At 41.6% G+C, this 19,372-nt stretch overlaps 1 protein-coding gene across 2 annotated transcripts in view; it reads right to left on the reverse strand.

Annotated features, from left to right (window-relative positions):
* PPM1H (protein phosphatase, Mg2+/Mn2+ dependent 1H) overlaps positions 1-19,372 on the reverse strand; it is a 286,682-nt gene that overhangs the window by 155,509 nt on the left and 111,801 nt on the right. For both annotated transcript variants that reach the window (XR_003858625.1, XM_029615841.1), the window contains exon 3: positions 18,542-18,886. Coding sequence is in view for 1 of the 2 variants with exons in the window: in XM_029615841.1 (XP_029471701.1) it covers positions 18,542-18,886 (345 nt within the window). In the remaining variant the exon portion in view is untranslated. The remainder of the gene's footprint in view (positions 1-18,541; positions 18,887-19,372) is intronic.

The raw sequence follows: 19,372 nt of genomic DNA on the forward strand, positions 1-19,372 counted from the left end.
AGAGACAGAATGCTTCCAACTGGGCAGCCACAGGGGAGGCTGAAATAACAAGCAGAAAGGGTCTGAAGTCCCAGAATAAATTATTTTGACCTCTCAGAAGAATAAGTCTTGTTCACTAGATATAGGTTCAACAAACAAGCTATCTTGGATCTATGTATGATAAAAAAATAAAAAGATCTGGGGAGTCAGACACACAGACACTGTGTGCATCAAAGTAATCACTGCACTGGCCTTCTTAACCGCAGGCAGTTTTCAGACATCGGTAGGAGACAAGACAGGAATGACATGGTCTGCCACGACCCATCGCACTGACATTTCATCAGGCTCTCCTGCACAGAATGAAGGACTATATTTAATTTCCTCTTTCTTTCAAGAGAACAGAAACAGCAAACTTTCAGGGACTTCTATGACTCAGCTGGCTTTCTCTCTGTTCTGAGAGCTATCAATTGCACCTATATGGCATTCAAGGAACCATCTGAGAATGAAAGAAGTTATGGCACCTAGAAAAGGTTTCACGTCACGAATATGCAGGTAGACTGCAATGCCAGGGGTGTTGTCATGATGTCCCAGTCAAGGTCCACGAGTCCTGCTAAGATGCAATACATTCGCACCCCGTCGGGACTAGCTGAGAGGAGGAAATAGGTGGCTTTAGGTAATTGCTCCTATTTCCTTCTTCACATATCTCATTTCATGATCTGTGCTTTTACGGTCAGGGGCTGTGAAGCAGTAGAGCCCATGGCACACCATGCATCTCACCCTTCCTTCCTCTCATCATGGTGCTCACACTGACATTTCCCACATCCTGCCCCTCCCACCCCCATCAACTAGGCACATACTTTGGGGCCGATTCAATAACATGTGGGTTAAACCGTGTGCTGAAATTCATCACTCAATTTCTCAACGCACAAGTTAAACATTTTTTAAAACTTCTAATGCAGTAAACTAAAGGCACGATAATGCATTGGGAGTTTAAAAAGTGCGCTGACTGGAAAATATACACACAAACCCTCATTAAAATGTGCACTCAGCAGAGGCAGAATGCACATTTTTAAACTCAGGAAAGCAAATAAGTTTCTCAGATGTGATTTGTGCACATAAATCATATTTATGCACAGAATACATGTTTTATGTGCACAACGCAATTTTTCTGTGCATAAATTCCGATTACAGGTCCCAGTGTCGGAACTTCAGTGACTGCCCATAGATCGACTCAAGCACTGATCTCCACCTCTGACCAAGAGTAGAATTTCTAGGGCTAGGAAAACCGGAGTTAAGCCAGCACGCCTCTATGTTAATCGTTAATGGCTTCATTTGCATGGGATTTCCATGCCATGGCACTAAGCAGGGCACACAATTTAAATGCACATTTTTTGAGCTCAAAACTTCTTGCTGCATCTGGAACAACACTGGATCATAAACAAGTGCAGACAACTGCAGGTAAAACTGTGCATTCTGCTAAGTGCACCTTATTGCATTGGCCCCCATTGTTTGCTTTATGGGCCTGGGGCACAGAGGGGTTCTCTTTGTTGCACTACATACCTGCACTATAGCACTACTACTATGAAACATGCCACAGTGAGCCATGCCCTTTCAGTTTTACTATACCACCTCAGGCCTTCTTCCTTTCTCTGATATAGCTGAAAAATGTTTGACAAAAAGATGCTAGGACAAAATGGGAGAAGTATGAAGGCAGGCATTAAAAAACAGGGTCTATTGTGAGGCAGGGAAAATGTGATAGACCTTGTCTGCAGTGAGACCCTCCCCATTTTGTCCCAGCATCTGTTTGTCAAACATTTTTCAGCTCTATCAGAGAAAGGAGGAAGGCCTGAGGTGGTATAGTAAAATTGAAAGGAAGTGTCTTGTTCTTTCCAAAAAAAGGAAACAACTATAAAGTTGCACTCACTTGGTAGCACCATGGGGAGAAGACAAGACTAGATTGGTATTGGAAAGCTGCCCAAGCAATACTTATGCTGGATGGGAGAGTAATGCATCAACTGGTGCTAATAAAAAGGGAAGGATAATAACCCCAGGTACATATATATATATAAGTGAAGCCACAGCACTGACTGTATGACGTGTAAGAGATGCAAAATTGAACAGCTTTTATGATACAAATAGCAAGCTAGCCTAAATAATCATACAGTTAACAGGCAGCTTGCCATAATGGCAAAAACTACAGAGATGATGGCATCAAGTACATAATATTTCATAACAATGGCACAGTGCCTTTCATACTGTGAGGAAGGTCAATGTCTCTTAATAAAGCAGGCAGCCTGGGTACATAAACATACTACCGATATCCATTTTCAGTCAAAAAAACTTAAGAGTTGAGGGTTTGTAGTGGTATGGGGTAGGTCTTAAAATCAGTACTCCCTATACATTAAGCACATAAGGATAAATACTTACTTTGGGATCTGCCAACCTTCAATACAACCCAGTACTTCCTCTAAGAAGAGTGTGAGGGCCACTATTTTAGAGGCAGGGAGAAGGAGATTAGCTGCATATTTCTTACTCCCCTCCCTCCAGAGGATCCTCCATTGAGCCTTGAGGACCTCAACCTTCCTGTTCTGGTGGTCAACTGCACTCACCTGGCAAAAGATGGCATGCCAGATTAGGAGCCTTTCATAAGCACTGTCTGCCCGATACAGTGTGCCTTCGTGCTACTGAATGAGCCTGACCACTATCTGGCTCTCAAGAGGGCTAAAATTGACCTTCCTCAGGCTTCCAGTCCTTGCAGCCATGGTGATAAGCTCAGAGAGGCTGGCAGTCTTGTAGCTGGTTACGTTTTAAAAAATGAATGGTTATCTCATGCTTAGTGAGGATATGACTGGATAGCTAGATACTTTTTATCCAGTTGAAAACTGAAAATAAGATTTCTGCCAGCATGGTTAAACAGCTGTTGGCCGGTTAATATATAACTTGTTATGTTTAAGGCTTCACCAGACAAGTATTTTGACAAACTTATTTTCTAATAGAACAGTGCATATATGCAGGTATACAATCCTGAGGCTCTTATGGTCTTTCTGAGACTAGCTGCTAAAGCTTAGTCAATTTGCTGCATACAACTTTATTGCTTTGTAATGTGTAATATATTTGTGATGTGCTTTTGTTGGTGCTTGAGTGTCAACAAATGGACTTTTTGCTTTCTTGATTGCTTCTTCATCTCCCTCAGTTTCACCAGATATTCTTCCTTGTGTTCCTCTTTTTGGGTTCCTTTATATTTCCTGAACGCTGATCTTTTTGCTTTTATTTTATCAGCCACCTCCTTTGAGAACCAGACAGGCTTCTTATTTCTCTTGCTTTTGTTTACTTTTCTAACATATAGATTAGTTGCCTTTGTAATTACTCTTTTTAGTTTGGCCCACTGTTGTTCTACCTCTCTCATTTTCTCCCAGTCTTCTAGTTCTCCCTTCAGGTACTTCCCCCATTTCAACAAAGTCCGTATTTTTTTTAATTCAGTACTCTGGTCTTTGTGTGACTTCTCCATATCCTATTTGTGATATTAAACCATACCATTTGATGATCACTGGTGCAGAGGTGGGTACCCACCCAGACACTAGAGACATTATCTCTGTTAGTGAGCACTAAGTCGAGTATAACTCCCTTCCTCGTGGGTTCCATTACCATTTGTTTGAACAGAGCTCCTTGCAGGATATCCACTATGTCTCTATTTCTGTTACTTTCCACAGAAGGGATTCTCCAGTTTACATCCGGCAGATTAAAATCCCTAACAATCAACAATTCTCCCTTCTTTCTCACCTTTTGGATGTCTTCAACCAGATCTCTGTCTAATTCTTCTGTTTGAGTCGGAGGCCTGTACACCACTCCAGTAAAAAGGGATGCACCATCATCTTTTTTTTTAGGATGGCCCATAATGCTTCAATTCTACTCCACCTTCTTTGCAGCTCAGCTGCTTGGATATTGTTTTTGACATAAAGAGCTACTCCTCCCCCTTTTCTGTCCCCTCTGTCTTTCTTTAACAAGTTATAGCCCGGTATGGCTGTACCCTAATCATGAGAATCTGTGAACCATGTAACTGTAACAGCAACAATGTTCAAGCCCATCTCCGCCATTAGGGTTTGCAGGTCTGGGATTTTATTGGCCAGACTACGAGCATTTGAGCTCATAGCTTTCCAGCTTCTTTCCTTCAGGTTACTGCACTTAAACTCTTAAAACCCAAAAACAGACCCAGAGAGAAAATTCTAACCAGCCAGTGAGAGGACTAGAAGAGGACACTCTTCCAGACCCTGGTCAGGAGCATCAGGCAGTGTTTGCCTGGCTCCTCTGACTGGGCCTGAAAAAAACAACTCAAGCAAAAGTCCTCTCTACCTCCAAACTCTCAGTAAACCTAAAGGGACTGCCTCCTGAGCTCTCTGTAGAGAGCTACTATACAGCCTGTCAGGGAGATGGCTATTCCAGACCCCTCAGAGGGAGAGGCTGTATTTGAATGGTAACCTCCTGTTCACACTATCCTGCACTCTTACTGACTAAACTAAAGATTCACCCAGATCTTAATGGTGACATATCCATAGGGCCCATCATATATAAAAAAGGCAGTATAAATTCTGTCATTTTGTCTAGCAAATAATAATTTCTAATTTATCACAGAGCACAGGACGTTATCTTGAAGTACGTATGTCTACATTCTTATGATAAAGGCATAACCATGAGTGGACCTCAGGGCCCTGTGCCCTCCTTATGTTTGGCTCTGCCATCTCTAGTTGCAGGGTCATGTTCCATCTGAGTCACCTCCTTAAAGGAGCAGGAATTAGAGGCATTGAAATCACTGCGTTACTGATCTCATGCACTTTTCAGGAGGCTAATTTAAAAAGGAAGAACTGCTGCCCTTGGGCTAGATATGTAAAAGTCTGAAGCCATCAAAGTCTTTGTTTACTTTTGGCAGGTAATTATTTATCCCCCTTTCTCTCTCAACCCCTTCAAAGTTCAGGAATTTCTAGGCTGGGTGGAAGCCTATTTACAACTGCCTGAAAGATTAACACTTGTAGTTGCCTTGACTACAGAGGGAGAGCGAGAAACAGGTCAGGGAGTCAGTGAAGAGGGAGGATGTTGCCAGAAATTGAAAAAGTTTTGTAGTCACTGCCTTGGAGATCTTCATAGGATGGAATAAGGGATGGGGGCTGGGCACAGTAGTTAGCCATAGTGCCCACTCATTTTAACTTCGGGGCCACCCCCTCCCCCCCCCCCAAAAAAAAAAATCAGTTCTGGCTACACATTTACCTGGATAAATAGGTAATTACTCAAGTAGATTCTCCTGGTAGAAAACTGTCCCTTTTCAACAACTAAAAGTATGCATGGGCTTCCACAAAACACACACACTTTTATCTAAATTAAAGAGAGGCATTCCTTGGAGTTTGTTTAGCTTGAGGTAATAAAAAAGCATGCACCCATCTGATTATAAAATGTACGTATGATGTTTTATCACCCCCCACTCCGATCAGCTAGTTGCAAAACTAACAGGTGTGAAATATGCACACCTTTTGCACGTGAATAGTTATAGCTATTTTTCAGAGAGAAAACCAACCAGGTAGTTTCCTTTTGAAAATTAGCCAAATGTTTGCACTTACCTTGCAGCTAGGTAATCTATTGAAAAATGGCCCCTGTAGATGGGTCTTAGCTTCATCCACATGCTTCAACAGCTCAGAAATGAAAAGAATGCAACAGCTGCATACGATGATCGTCCACATTTGGTCTAAAATCTGCAGAGATAATGTGTTGGGATTTTTTGTTTTGGTTCCTACCAGTTTCAGATTAAAAGAGGAAATGAGCTTTAGATCTCAGAAATGAAGTGGTGCTGTTGAGGAATGTAGCTGTGCTTTAGAGATTTTTCTGGGTGGCCGAAGATAATTCATGGATTATGATGCTAACAGTTTTCATTATGAGTAACTGGATTCTGTGCAGTCCAGGGCCAAAGACTAACCAGTGCAATTGCAGACTAGCATTGCCCTAACCAATGGGGTCATCTACTGGCCAACAGCTGCAGTTACAGTTGCATCATTCTCTGAAATCAGGTCTATGAACATATTCATGAAGGCCAGATAGCTTAGTGTTAAAGAAGAAAATTATATTATTTTATTACAATCTTAGATCTCATCTGGCACCCTAGTCAGGGAACAGCAATTCACATACAGTAAATGACAAAAACCTACCACTACATGCAAACAATATGGACAGTAGGCATTATGAAAACACAGCAACAAGCTTTTATATGAGCATTTATGTCTTCTTCTTAGTGAATGCTTACACAGTTAAGCCAGTCAACAGTAGCGTTGAATGCAGTACTAAATGCCTCTAAACCATCCTCAAACTAGTGAAAGGGCAGTCATTGACAATAGGTGCCAGTGTTTGGATATCTTGGCACAGACAATGAGGGTCATTCCTATAGTGACACCTACGCTCATTAGCTGCACACTTCCATTGGCCAGTCTAGCAGGGATTTAAGGAAACAGACTTTTCTATGAAAGCTCGGAGAAGGGAAGAGATTTTGACCATTGCAGAGAACAAAACCCATGCCATTATTCTGTTACAGAAAAGTCTGAGTATGATAGGTTTGTTCAGTTAGAACATCAAGAAAGCAATGTAGTAAATGCCATGTATATTTGTGCAGTAGTAACTCTGGCATGTTCCATATCTTCACTGCAAGCTCTGAGATGATTTCCTTCTGTCGAACATATGATGGAGGACTATGTTGCTCAGTACAGAAAGCGATGGAGGTGGCACTGGATCTAGAGCTTATGATATAATACTTAGGGCCAGATTTTTAAACTTATGTGTGGGCTTAGATTTGTTCGCACAATTCGGCACGCAACCCGGCGTGAACATATCTACATCCCATTTTATGACATGCGTGTGCTGCCGCGCGCATGTTATAAAATCCAGAGTCGGCGTGTGCAAGGGGGTGCACACGTGCACCTTGCGCACGCCGAGCCTGAGAGGAGCCCCGATGGCTTTCCTCGTTCCCTCCAAGGCCACTCTGAAATCGGAGCGCCCTTGGGGGGAACTTTTTCTCTGGCCCCCCCCACCTTCCCTCCCTTCCCCTATCTAACCCACCCCCCAGCCCTAACTAAATCCCCCCCCAACCTTTTATTTCTGAAGTTACGCCACTTGCGCGCGCTGGCTCGCCATCCCCGGCACAGGCCGCTGTGCCGGAGGACTTGGGACCGCCCCCGAACCTCCGTCACGCCCCCGGACCACCCCTGACCCAGCCCGGACCACCGCCACGCCCCTGGACCCGCCTCTTTTTTGAAGCCCCGGGACATACGCGCATCCCGGGGCTTGCGAGCGCCGCCGAGCCTATGCAAGATAGGCTCGGCACGCGCAGGGGCAGATTTTCGGGGGTTATATGCGTAACCTTTTGAAAATCTGCCCCTTGGAGTGGAATTTAACTCTGTATGATGAGTGTACCCAAATTGGACTGCAGTATTTGGCTACGAAGAAGCATAAGGTCAAAACTGACATTCATAGAGTTTGAGTATTTGCCAGAGCTGTAGAAAGTTGATAACTTGCTACATGTCCCTGCATGAAGGATACAGTAGGGCTGTGCTGCTGGCCTGCCACAGGAAGTGGTTATCCACAGAGGCCAGCAGTACTGAAGGAGCGCACACTTAAAGCCATCCCAGAGACAGCATGGGCAGAGTTTGAAGGTGAGTGAAAGAAGGCCTGAGGGTCTGGGCACACAGGTAGTCTGGGCAATGAGTCCCACTTCTGTGCAGCATCCTGCTTCTCTGTGGTTCTCCCCTCCCCCGTTTCCTGACGGCAGTGATGCTAGTTAGCATTGCTAATCCTGCTGCCAGCGCCTCTCTTCTTCCATCAACTCAATGAGCTGTCTGAACTCTGCTAAGCCCCAGAGTACAGAGTAACGTGTGGTTCAAACAGCTGATCACTGAACCATGCAGGCGGAGGAAAAGAGGCACTAGCAGAAGAGTTAGAAAATACATAGAAAGAAAAGAATTAGGCTGAAACTAGATGGGGGGAGACTGGAGAATGGATTTGGGGAGAGTGGGTAGTTTGAAATAGGAAGGAAGTGTAGGAGCTCTGGAATTAGGGGAGAATGGGGACTTAGGAAGTGGGTGTAAGAATGGGAAAGGGAGAATGGGGGCTTGCAGTTTGGGTAGGAGAATAGGGGCTCTAAATGGGGAGATAACGAGTTTGGAAATTGATTTGGAGATTGGAACTGGGGATTGGGGAGAGTGAAGTTATGAGAATTGAATGAGAGAATGGGGAAAGAAAGACGGAGAGCAGGGACGTGGACTGCATAGGGACTGGGGGAGACTAGGGACGGATGTAAAGCAGCTGGTGATTTGAAGCGCTGGCTGAGAACGCCCATCTAGGTATTCATTGGTCAAAGATAGAGCTTCCTGGTTACTCAATGCTGGTTCTTAGTGCTATAATTATTTTGGCTACTCAAATCATATATCACACAACTATCAACTCAAAACCATACAAAGTGACATATATTTTCTTTATTACATAGAAAAAATATTACAACAATCTTTAAATATGTAACATATTACCCACAAAAATATGTATCTAAAAATTCTCCCTCCATTCATACATCATACACACCCTTTCATACTTCTACTATCTTCATAAAAACAACTTCCTTTCTTACAATATATTATGAATATGAAATACAATTTGTTAAATAAGCAGAGAAAATCCCATTTTTCAAAAGCACACCAACATTGGTGTCCTTTTGAATGCTACGAAGGTGACAGTGTGCTAAGATTTATAAGATATGGTAACTCATAAAGGAAAGGTGGCAGCGGTGTTTAAATCCAAGCGTCTGGGCAAATACTGTTGAAAAGACGTAGAGCAGCATGAATGGAATGGTATACTGATATGTACGTCTAAGAGAAATCCTGTTGGCGAAACATGTTGAGAGAACAAGAAAATAAGAAAGAATAACAGAAGAATTGAGAAATTTGTTGTTTTCTAAATGAGTGATAATTCATGATAAATGGGATTTTCTCTGCTTATTTAACAAATTGTATTTCATATTCATAATATATTGTAAGAAAGGAAGTTGTTTTTATGAAGATAGTAGAAGTATGAAAGGGTGTGTATGATGTATGAATGGAGGGAGAATTTTTAGATACATATTTTTGTGGGTAATATGTTACATATTTAAAGATTGTTGTAATATTTTTTCTATGTAATAAAGAAAATATATGTCACTTTGTATGGTTTTGGGTTCTTAGTGCTAGCCAGCAGGGACTTCCCTATTGGCACAACTTGTTTTTTTTGTTTGGTTTTTTTAAGTGTTTAGCTAGGGTCGCTTCAGGGCTGCACTGCACCATATTAATCTGTGTTGGATCTCTTTCCCTGGGACTCAATATGAGGAATTACATTTTGATTAATATTGACTGCATCCTCCTGCAGTTATAAGCCAGGGGACATATGTTATGTTTTGGACTTTATGTCTCATTAAATCTCAGTGAATAGCATGGCCACTGAGTTGTATTTCGTTGTATTCAGATCCTGAAAGATTGTACCAGTTCCCCTCCCCCCAGTGATCCAAGAGGTCAATACTCAAAACGCGTTCAGTGCTATTTAGCTGGATAAGCGGAACCTTTTGACTAAGTAGCAGCCACTGAATATGTATGTAGGTTCAGCGGCCACTGCTTAGCTGTACAAGTTCCTTATATGGCTAAAATTACTTCAATCTTCACCCACATTTATTAAGTCGGTTGTAATTCCGACTTTGTTGATTGTTGTTTATTTATTTATTATTTGTAATAATAATGTTAATTTCAATCCTAAATCGTCTTCAGCTCTATAAGTTCTCAGCATTAGCTGTAATTTCTCATGATGTTAGACCTGTTATTTGTACCCTCTTGTTTGATATAATGTTCGATTGTTCGATGTAATTTCCAACTTTGGTTCTATGTAAACCGACGTGATATGTACCAGTACATGAACATCGGTATATAAAAGCTTTTAAATAAATAAACAAATAAACAAATAAATAAATGTCTGCATAAAAAAAAGTAGGCATGCAAATTAGACATATAACTTATACGCCTAACTACCGATATTTGGAGTTAAGCGTATAAGTGTATCTCCAAGTTTAGATGCCCATAGAGCAGGTCTAAGCTTAGCCGGGTAGGAATTTTGGCGAAGAGCGCACCTATATTCTTATATTCAGCAGCTTCGCTGTGCTGCTGAATATACATCGTAACTTAACCAGATAAGCTCTAACCTAAGCTACTTACACAGCCAGCTTTGAATAATGACTCCCCAAGAGTTTAATGATTTTTTTTTTTTAATTTGACTGGCACTGCAATTTCTTTCTTTCTTTTTTAACCCTTACCTAAGCAGAAAGGGAAAACAATTTAAGTGAAGTAAGAGTTCTACTGAACCAGGAATTTTTTCTATTTTGTAATTTTGCAGCCAGCAAGCATTTTGTGTCAGTTATAACACTGCTGGAGAATGGACCACATGGTCAGTCAGCTGATCTTGGAATCCAGTTTAGGCAGCTACTAAAAGTAAAAGCAGTTTTCCTTTTTTCCCCTCTTGCAGATTTGGCCATAACTACTCCAGAAAATCAACAGCAGATCAGTAATTTGAACTCCTCACTAAACTGTGGTAACAGACATGTCAGCAGCTAGGAACAATGCACATGGTGTATGAACAAAAGTGTCAACAACTGGAGGCTGTGATAAAGATAAATTGCCCTGCACCTATCCCACTGCCCCCATAAGGATTTAATGGGGATAAGGAGCGCTACCAGGGGTTCTTGCATCAGTGTGACTTACATCCAAACTATACCCAGAATACGTTAACAATGAAGAAAACCATGCTGAGCTATAATCTTACTCATGGGAAATGCGCTGAAATGGGCCACCAACTTGACGGAGCAGGAATCAGGCACTACCTGGAATATCTTTCTTCAAGAAGTTAAAAAAAAAAAAAGTTTGCCTATCCACATTAGAAACATACAGCCTAAAGAGCTTTAATATGACTAAGACAAGGGGCAGGCTCTGTTCTATCCTATGTTGCTCACTTTTGCCAATTACAAGCAGACGTAGGACTGAGTGAGGAACTACTGTGGCATCAATTCCTTCTGGGGATATGAGAAGAAATCAAGGATGAGTTGGCCAAGATTGAACCACCTGCCTCCCTAGATAAGTTAACACCTGCATCAGAACAGTCACATGTCTGGGAGAGCATCAAGGAGAAAACCAAAGGATTTTTGGCATGGTCACACCCCCTCTACAAAATCTTCCATTGGTAGTTGAAGAACAGGACACCCTAAAACAGATGCAAATTTGCACTGCCCCCTCCTGGGAGCTAGCTTCTGGGTGCGACACTCAACAGTTGCAACCATAATCTCGCTCTTGCTGTCTGTGGTGTGGAGGTTTGGGATATTTTATGGCCCACTGACCTCACTGTACAGGTCTAAAAAAAACCCCTTCCCTTTTACAACAGCAGTATACTTTGGCAGGATACATTATTATTTTATTGTATTTATATACCGTTGTTCTGTAATCAATTACAACAGTTTACAAAGTAAAAAATAAATAGAAACGTAATAGCAATTACATAAAATCATTGTGTGGAGTCAGTATTTGAACACTGTTTAAGTCAGTTTTTTTTTTTTTTTACAGCTTCTGATTTTGACATCAGCTTCTGACTGAACAGATCCTTTAGTCTAGTGTCTAAATTCACAAGTAAACAGATTCAATTCAAGCTTTTCTTCACTCAGACTTTTAACTACAGCAGATTACTATTTTTCAGCGTGTTTCCACTGAAAACTAACTTTAAACTAAAATTTCTTCTCACATGAAGTTATTTTTCTTTTTTCTCAAAGGTTGTCTTTCTAATAGAACTGCACTGACAGGGTTAGAATAACCCATGTCTGCCAGGGTTAAAGGTCTTTGTCAATTTTATCTCTCTGAAAAAACAAACAAACTACTTTTTGCTATTACTTTACAGGTACACTAGTGTGCTTCTTCTTCCTTCTATCTTTCTCCCTCTGCCCCAAACTACTTTTTCCTGCTTCTTGCTAAATATTTGCAGTGTTGAGCAATATCCCAGCTCAATTGCATTTTACTTTTCTCCCCTGTCTTTGGGCTTTGTCCACATGGTTTTTCTGCTAGCTGTGTGCTTTCTTGTTTATATTTCCTTCCGTCAGATGGCTTACAGGTCAGCAATTATTTAATTTAAAATAAAACACAGGCTCTCTCTGACAGCCAATGCACCTCTGGCTGTCTCTCTCTCTCTAGCCATAGAAAAACCCTGTTTTTAACTCTGTTACAATATTGCTTTAAATTAAAAAACAAAACAAAAACCAACTCCCCAACATTTAATATTCTCCCAGGCCATGATGGTGTGTGTTGTGTACAGTATAAGGACATACTTTTTTACTTGGCCCACATTGCCTGGCTATGGCTGTGTTATTTCCTTCTCAAGAGACACCTATCCATTTGCCAATTAGGTTTTTCCCTATTTTGATTCTGGCTGCTTTTCTGAAAAAAATGTTCTCTGTAGGTCAGTATAACAGCCAAGATAAACTGGATAGGGGTCATGTTTTAGCTGCTGTGTATCCTGTTTATTGTGCATTAACAAATAAATCAAAGCTCAAGCTTAAAGTACTGATGGTAGATTACCGTGAGATAATATGATACACAAATAATTAGAACAATAACCTTCCATTGAATAGACAACTAGTGGTGGAGAAAGAGAATGAACAAGGATTAAGTATTCTAATGCTAGCATTTGGAGACGTCTTCTGAATCTGCCACCCAAGAAAAATTCTGAATGAATCACTCTAGCTGTGCAGGTTCAAAGAAAGCATATTTGACCCCTTCTAATTTAACTGAACATTTACAAGGAAATTGTAAGAAAAAGACAGCTCCCAGGGCAAGGACTCTGTTTATACTATAAAAATAATTTTCTTCTTTGTTGCGTTTCCTTGGAAACATCAGGAAAAAGAGCAATTCCTTGACTAGGAAATTTCTTCTCTTCTAAACGAAAAAAATAACCCAGGAGTCCATTGCTTATCTGATTCCAATACAAAGCTAACCAACAATCAGGCCGAGCGCGGATGCGCATTTGAGATGCACTATTATTACCCCTTATACAGTAAGGGGTAATAGGGCGTGGAAAATGCGCGGCCAAACCCCCCCCCCCCTGAAACTAATAGCGCGCATCACATGCAAATGCATGTTGATGAGCCTATTAGTCAGTCACGCTCGATAAAGAAAATAAAATGTGCAGCCAAGCCGCATATTTTATTCTCAGAAATTAACTCCTGCCAAAGGCAGGAGTTAATTTCAGCCGGCACCGAGCAAGTGTACAGAAAAGCAGAAAAAACTGCTTTTTTGGACATCCTCCAACTTAATATCATAGCGATATTAAGTCGGAAGCCCCAAAAATAAAAAACCCTCCAAAAAAAGAAAAAAAAAAAAAAAGATCTGCCCGCGGGTTGGAAAATGGACGCTCAATTTTGCCGGCATCCGTGTTCTGAACCCGTGGCTGTCAGCGGGTTTGACAACCGACGCTGGTAAAATTAAGCGTTGGCTGTCAAAACTGCTGACAGCTGCCGCTTCCGCCAATAAGGAGGCGCTAGGGACGCGCTAGTGTCCCTAGCGCCTCCTTATTAGCACGGGCCCTAATTTAAATACAGAATCACGCGCTGGCTCTCCCGCAGACTTTACTGAATTGGCCTGAATGTATCCTCTCAAACTTCTTCTTGAGTCTGTTCCAAAAAACCTGACAAAAATAAATGAGCCATTTCATTAGGTTCCTCTAGGGGAGGATGACCTGCTGTCCTCTAAGGTAAATAATATACCTTGGCTCCAGGGGGAACAGATTTTTGTCTTCCTTCAACAACTCTATATAGAATCTTTTCAACATCTCAAGAGGTGATACAATCGCACTCGATCCCCCCCAACCACCAATATAAGTAAAAGCTTATTTCGTTTTACTTATGTCAATATATGTCAGTGAATCTTTGAGACACAGTGTGTGTGTGTGTGTGAGCATGCATATGAGCACGTGTATTTATTTGTGAGAATGTGGGCGAGGGAGCGTCAGTAAGCAGGTGAGAGGAGAAAGCTTGTGTGTTAACACCCTCCCCCTTCCTCCCTACTAATCCACAGCAATCTCAAGGTATGAATGGATGATTTTTAAATCCTTATTTGTTTTACTTATTGGAAGTATCTGCTATTTTGAAAAGTTTTATTGCTGTTTGGAAAATTTAAAAAAATTATGATATTAATTTTTTATTATTGGATATTCCCTTTGTCAGCGCTTTGAAACACTTTTTATTAGTATGTTTTTACTGATATCAATGATTTATATTTCTTGATTTTATTGTTTGGTATTTTAAGAGGAATCTTGCTGTTTCTGTTTTTCCATTGTTGCATTGCGTAATACAGAGTCTGTTTTGTGGTGGTTTTGAATTCAGTTTTTGTCTGCATATTTATTTTAATCTCTATTTGGTGAGGGTTTGTCTGTGTTCCGCATTTGTGACTAAGGTGAGGTATTTTGCTAGCTTGTAGTTGCAGTGTAGCTATCCATAGCAATTTGGCTTGTTCTCTTTTCCTAATAGGAGGCATATTGGTGTTTTAGGGCCTGGTGTAATGTTTGTAATATTGCCTTTTCTTAGGTGAGGTTGTTGCTGTTTGAATGCTTGAAATCAGTGCTGGTTTTGCAAGGGAGTTTAGATTGTAATTGTAATTCAGTTTACTTTTGTGTGAAATGGCTGGATTCAACTCTGAGAAGGACAGCTAGCTGTGGAATCGGTCAGTCTCCTGGAGTGTGGGCGTGCCAAGAAAGAGTAGGAATGGGATATGGAAGGGACTTCTACAAGCTGCGGAAGGGCTTACAGTAAGCAAGATAATAATATGGCAGTACTAGGTTGGGGGACACTCACAGAGTGAACACATGAGCAGCAGCATAATAGTGGAATGTATGTCTGTGTCTGGGAGAGAGGGTGTGTGTGTGTGTCTGGGAGAGAGGGTGTGTGTATCTGGGAGAGGTAAGGTGGGGATTTGTTTGTCTAGGAGAGGGAGGGTGTGCGTGAGTGTCTAGGAGTCAGAGAGTGAGAGGGAGGGAGGGGTTGCATGTGAGTCTTGGAAAGAGCGAGTGCATGTGAGTCTTGGAAAGAGCGAGTGCATGTGTGTCTGGAAGAGAAAAAGGGACGGAGGGAGTGAGGGTGAGTCTAAGAGAGGGAAAGAGAGGTTGTATATTTGTGTGCAAGAACGAAAGAGGGAGGGAGAAGGTGTATCTGGGAGAGAGGGTTTGTATGTGTCTGGGAGAGAGAGAGAGTGTGTGTGTGTGTGTGTGTGTATATGTCTGGGAGAGAGTGTGTGTCTGGGAGAGATACAGGGAGAGTGTGTGTGTGTCTGAGAGACAGAGAGGGAGGGCATGTGTGTGTCTAGGAGAGAAACAGGGAGTGTGTGTGTGTCTGGGAGTCAGAGAGAGGGAGGGAGAGTGTGTGCCTGTCTCTGTGAGAGAGGAAGGGAGTGTGTGTGTGTGTGTGTGTGTGCCTGTCTCTGTGAGAGAGGAAGGGAGTGTGTGTGTGTGTGTGTGTGTGCTTGTCTCTGTGAGAGAGGGAGGGAAAGTGTGTCTGTCTCTGTGAGATAAGGAGGGAGGGAGTGTGTGTGTGTGTGTGTGTCTGTCTCTGTGAGAGAAGGGTGGAGTGTGTGTGTGTGTGTGCCTGTCTCTGTTGAGAGAGGGAGGGAGGGAGAGTGTGTGTGTTTCTGTCTGGGAAGGAGGGAGGAAGTGAGAGAGATGCAAGTCCATATTCGGGAAAGGGGGGATGTGTGTATGTGTGTGCATCTCTGGGGTCTGGGAGAGGGAGGGAGAGTGCGTGTGTGTGTCTCTGTGTCTGAGAGCGAGAGAGGGAGGGAGGCTATGTGTGTGTATCTGGAAGAGAGAGAGGTGGAGGAAGGGAGGGAAGGAGGGTGTGTGTGTCTGTTGTGTCTGGGGGAAAGAGTTGACCTTTTCTTTCAGAGGTTAGTGGGTACAGCTTCTCACCTCCTCCCCCCCCTTCACACACCCACACACACACTTGTGAAAGTATGGCAGCTCTCTGCTACTGTGAATTCTAGTTTTGTGGCTTGATGTGAAAGGCTGACCACTCCTGCACTAGAAGGAAAAGGCGATGGACCAAGGGCAGAAGGCAAGAGCATAAGGGAAAGTGGAGCAAATACATAACCATTTAATAAGGAGGTAGCATTCAAGGCATCAGCACAATAAACAAGGTTATGGGACCTGATGGGGTACATCCTAGAATAATGAACAAGCTAAAGGAGAAACTGACTATACCCCTCATAGTTATGTTCAATTAATTTGAAATGGAAGAGATTCTAAGAGACTGGAAAAGAACAAACATAATGCAATGGTAATTACAAGAGGAAGTATAAAACTATAGATCTGTTAGTTTAACGGAAGTGATAAGCAAGAATAGTACAGAATACTGGATTTGTCTAGGGTTCCCTGTCCACATAAAGAGCCATGGCTCTTGGTCTAGGAAGATAAAACACTTTGAGGTGTAATTCCATCTGATTTTAGGCTTTACTAAATTATCTGGGACTGAAGCTCAGGGTCACAGCAGAAAAAAGGAAGGAGGAATTTAAAAAACAAAGCAATGATGCAACACAGTAAAACCTTGCGATCCACTATAATACTAAACTCTCATCCCAGCAAGCAGTATTTCAAAAATGCCATTGCCCATTTACCATGAGTGCCTCCCCTTCTTGATTTCTGAAGGAGTTTCCTTACAATGTAGACTACAGAGTACACACCTCTCCTCCGTTCTTTTGCCATACTGCTCCTATTCCTACTTTTGAGGCATAGAGCTATAAAATAAATGGGATTTTTGAAATTTGGAATGAATGACACATGTTCTGAACATAAACTGAGTTTCAAAATCTCAAATAGCACGTGCTGCGTTTTATTCCAAACAACATGACGATGACTTCCCTTTAGAAGGGATCCTATCAGGGGCTTGATCTAAGTGGCAAAACTCATGATAAATGGGCAGTAATATTCTATCAGCCCCAAAAGTTATTTTTTTGCCATTTGTTACAGGCTTAAGATTATGGTTTTTAATACTATGATTTATCTTTGCCTTTTCCAAGTGAACACTTTTTTAAGGACTGGGCTCTTTTTTCCCTGGCACATAAGTCTATGGATTTTTTGTTAATCTCTACTACTGCATATCCAACAAGTGTCAAACATACTAACTTTCAGAAACCTGGTATAAGCACATCTCTTTCTAGAAGCCTTCAGGCCCACATCCATAATATAATCAGTAGTGAGACTAACAGTGTAAACAATAGCTTAGTTTTGCCCCTCACCTTCTGACCCCCCTAGAGCCATCAAAATCTGTAATCATACCAAAATTTGTAAACACCATTTTGTTGTAACATTATTTGCTCCAAACACCTGATGTACTATGAACTTACTATTACCTCTCCCCCACCCTTTTAAATCAAATTATCTGATCTCCTTCCACTACATTGTCAATATCTGTCATATTAGTTTGCATGACTGTAATTAGAACCTTTTACCTCAGAACTGTAACTATTATCTTGAACCTTATCTTCTCATTCTGGAAAAACATTAACTAAACAAACGATACTGATGATGACAATAGGCTCATCTACTTAAAGTGGAAAAATAGCAGCTTTGCAGACTGGATGGGTCAATGTGGTAGTTTTCTGCTATCGCTTATTATGTTAGTATCTGAAAAAAAGATATAGTGAAATTAGAAAAGGTACAGAGAAGGGTGATCAAAATGATAAGGGGAATGGAGCAATTCCTCTAAGGGGGAAAGGCTAAAGAGGTTAGGGCTCTTCAGCTTGGGAGAAGAAACAGCCGACGAGAGATATGATAGAGGTCTATAAAATAATGAATGGGGTAGAAGGGGTAAACACAGATCAGTTGTTTACTCTTACAAAAAAGTACAAAGACATGGGGACATGAAATGAAGTTATTAGGTAATACATTAAAGACGAAGAGGAGAAAATATTTTTACACACAACTCATAATTAAACTCTGGAATTTGTTGCCGGAATGATGTGGTAAAAGTTATTAGTGTAGTTGGGTTTAAAAAAAGGTTTGGATACGTTCCTGACTTGGGAAAATTCACTGCTTATCCCTGGGATAAGCAGCATGGAATCTATCAGTGTTTTGGGATCCTGCCAAGTACCTGTGACCTGGATTGGCCACTGCTGGAAACAGGATGCAGGGGCTTGATGCACCCTCAGTCTGACCAGTATGGCAGTCTTGTATTAGTATGGCAGTAAATGACTATGATCTCTGACAGTGCAGTAGGCAGAAATGCGACAGACTGGGTGAACTAAGTGGTCCTTTTCTGCCGATAGCTTTAATGTTTTTGTGTGTCTTAGCTTGACCGGCAGAGAAATTTGATTCTTACATTTGAAAAATGATCAGCAGACTGAAACGCAGCAGAAATCCTATCTCCCTGTTTAGACAAACAGATCAGTTTGATATCAGAAAATAACTTTTGCCGGTAGCCAACCTGCATCCCTGTGAATATACCCACCATTTCTTTGAAGGCATTTTCAATAGCCCCTACAATGAGGCACTCGTGCGGAATCTTCTTTTCTGTGAAGAAGCGGGTTTGTGGGGTACTGGGTGAGCCTGGGGTCCCTGCCGCGCCTCGCAGTGAAGCAGCTCTGGTTAGAGTCCTGTTATTTGCAGTGGCTGCTTCGGGATCCTCTCCAAGGCAGGTGGGGGGAAGCACCGCCGAATTCCTCAGGATCTCTACGAGTCCCTGCAGTTCTTCCACAATATGGTGCTGAAGTAATTTGGAAGCTACTACAGCGGCCCCAGCTCCAGCATGTCCATCAAACAAGGCCCAGTAGGAAAGAGTAATGCCATCTGTCTCCTAATAATAAACAAGAAAGCAAAAAGCATGTTTATTAATGTGGTCTTTTATTTTTTTTTAAGTCAAGTCTTTGTTCACTGCCATTAAAGCTTATTTCATGTTGAGATGGTAAAACCCAGTTTTAGAGGAAATTTGTGTCAGGTTAGAACCTAGTATATAAATTTACAGCTCTGAATCATTTATAAAAATTCTTCTATATGGCTTCTCTACAGACTTTACTAAATTGTATAGCCTTCAGATGCTATGAGCTGTCTAGAGATATCTTAGGGGGCATTTCTGAAATGGCCTATGTAGCTTGCAATGTAAGCGGGCACTTTTAGCTTACGGATTTTGCAACTAGTTTCCAAAAGAAAACCACATGCATAATTTCTAATTCAAAATTAGCAAGTATAAAATATGCATGCTAAAAGGTGTCCATGTACTCTGAATGTGCTATTTGTGTCAGAAGTTGAGTGACGGCAAAATACCACAAGTACTAAGCATTGC

The sequence above is a fragment of the Rhinatrema bivittatum genome, chromosome 9, assembly GCF_901001135.1.
Source record: "Rhinatrema bivittatum chromosome 9, aRhiBiv1.1, whole genome shotgun sequence".
NCBI lineage: Eukaryota > Metazoa > Chordata > Amphibia > Gymnophiona > Rhinatrematidae > Rhinatrema > Rhinatrema bivittatum.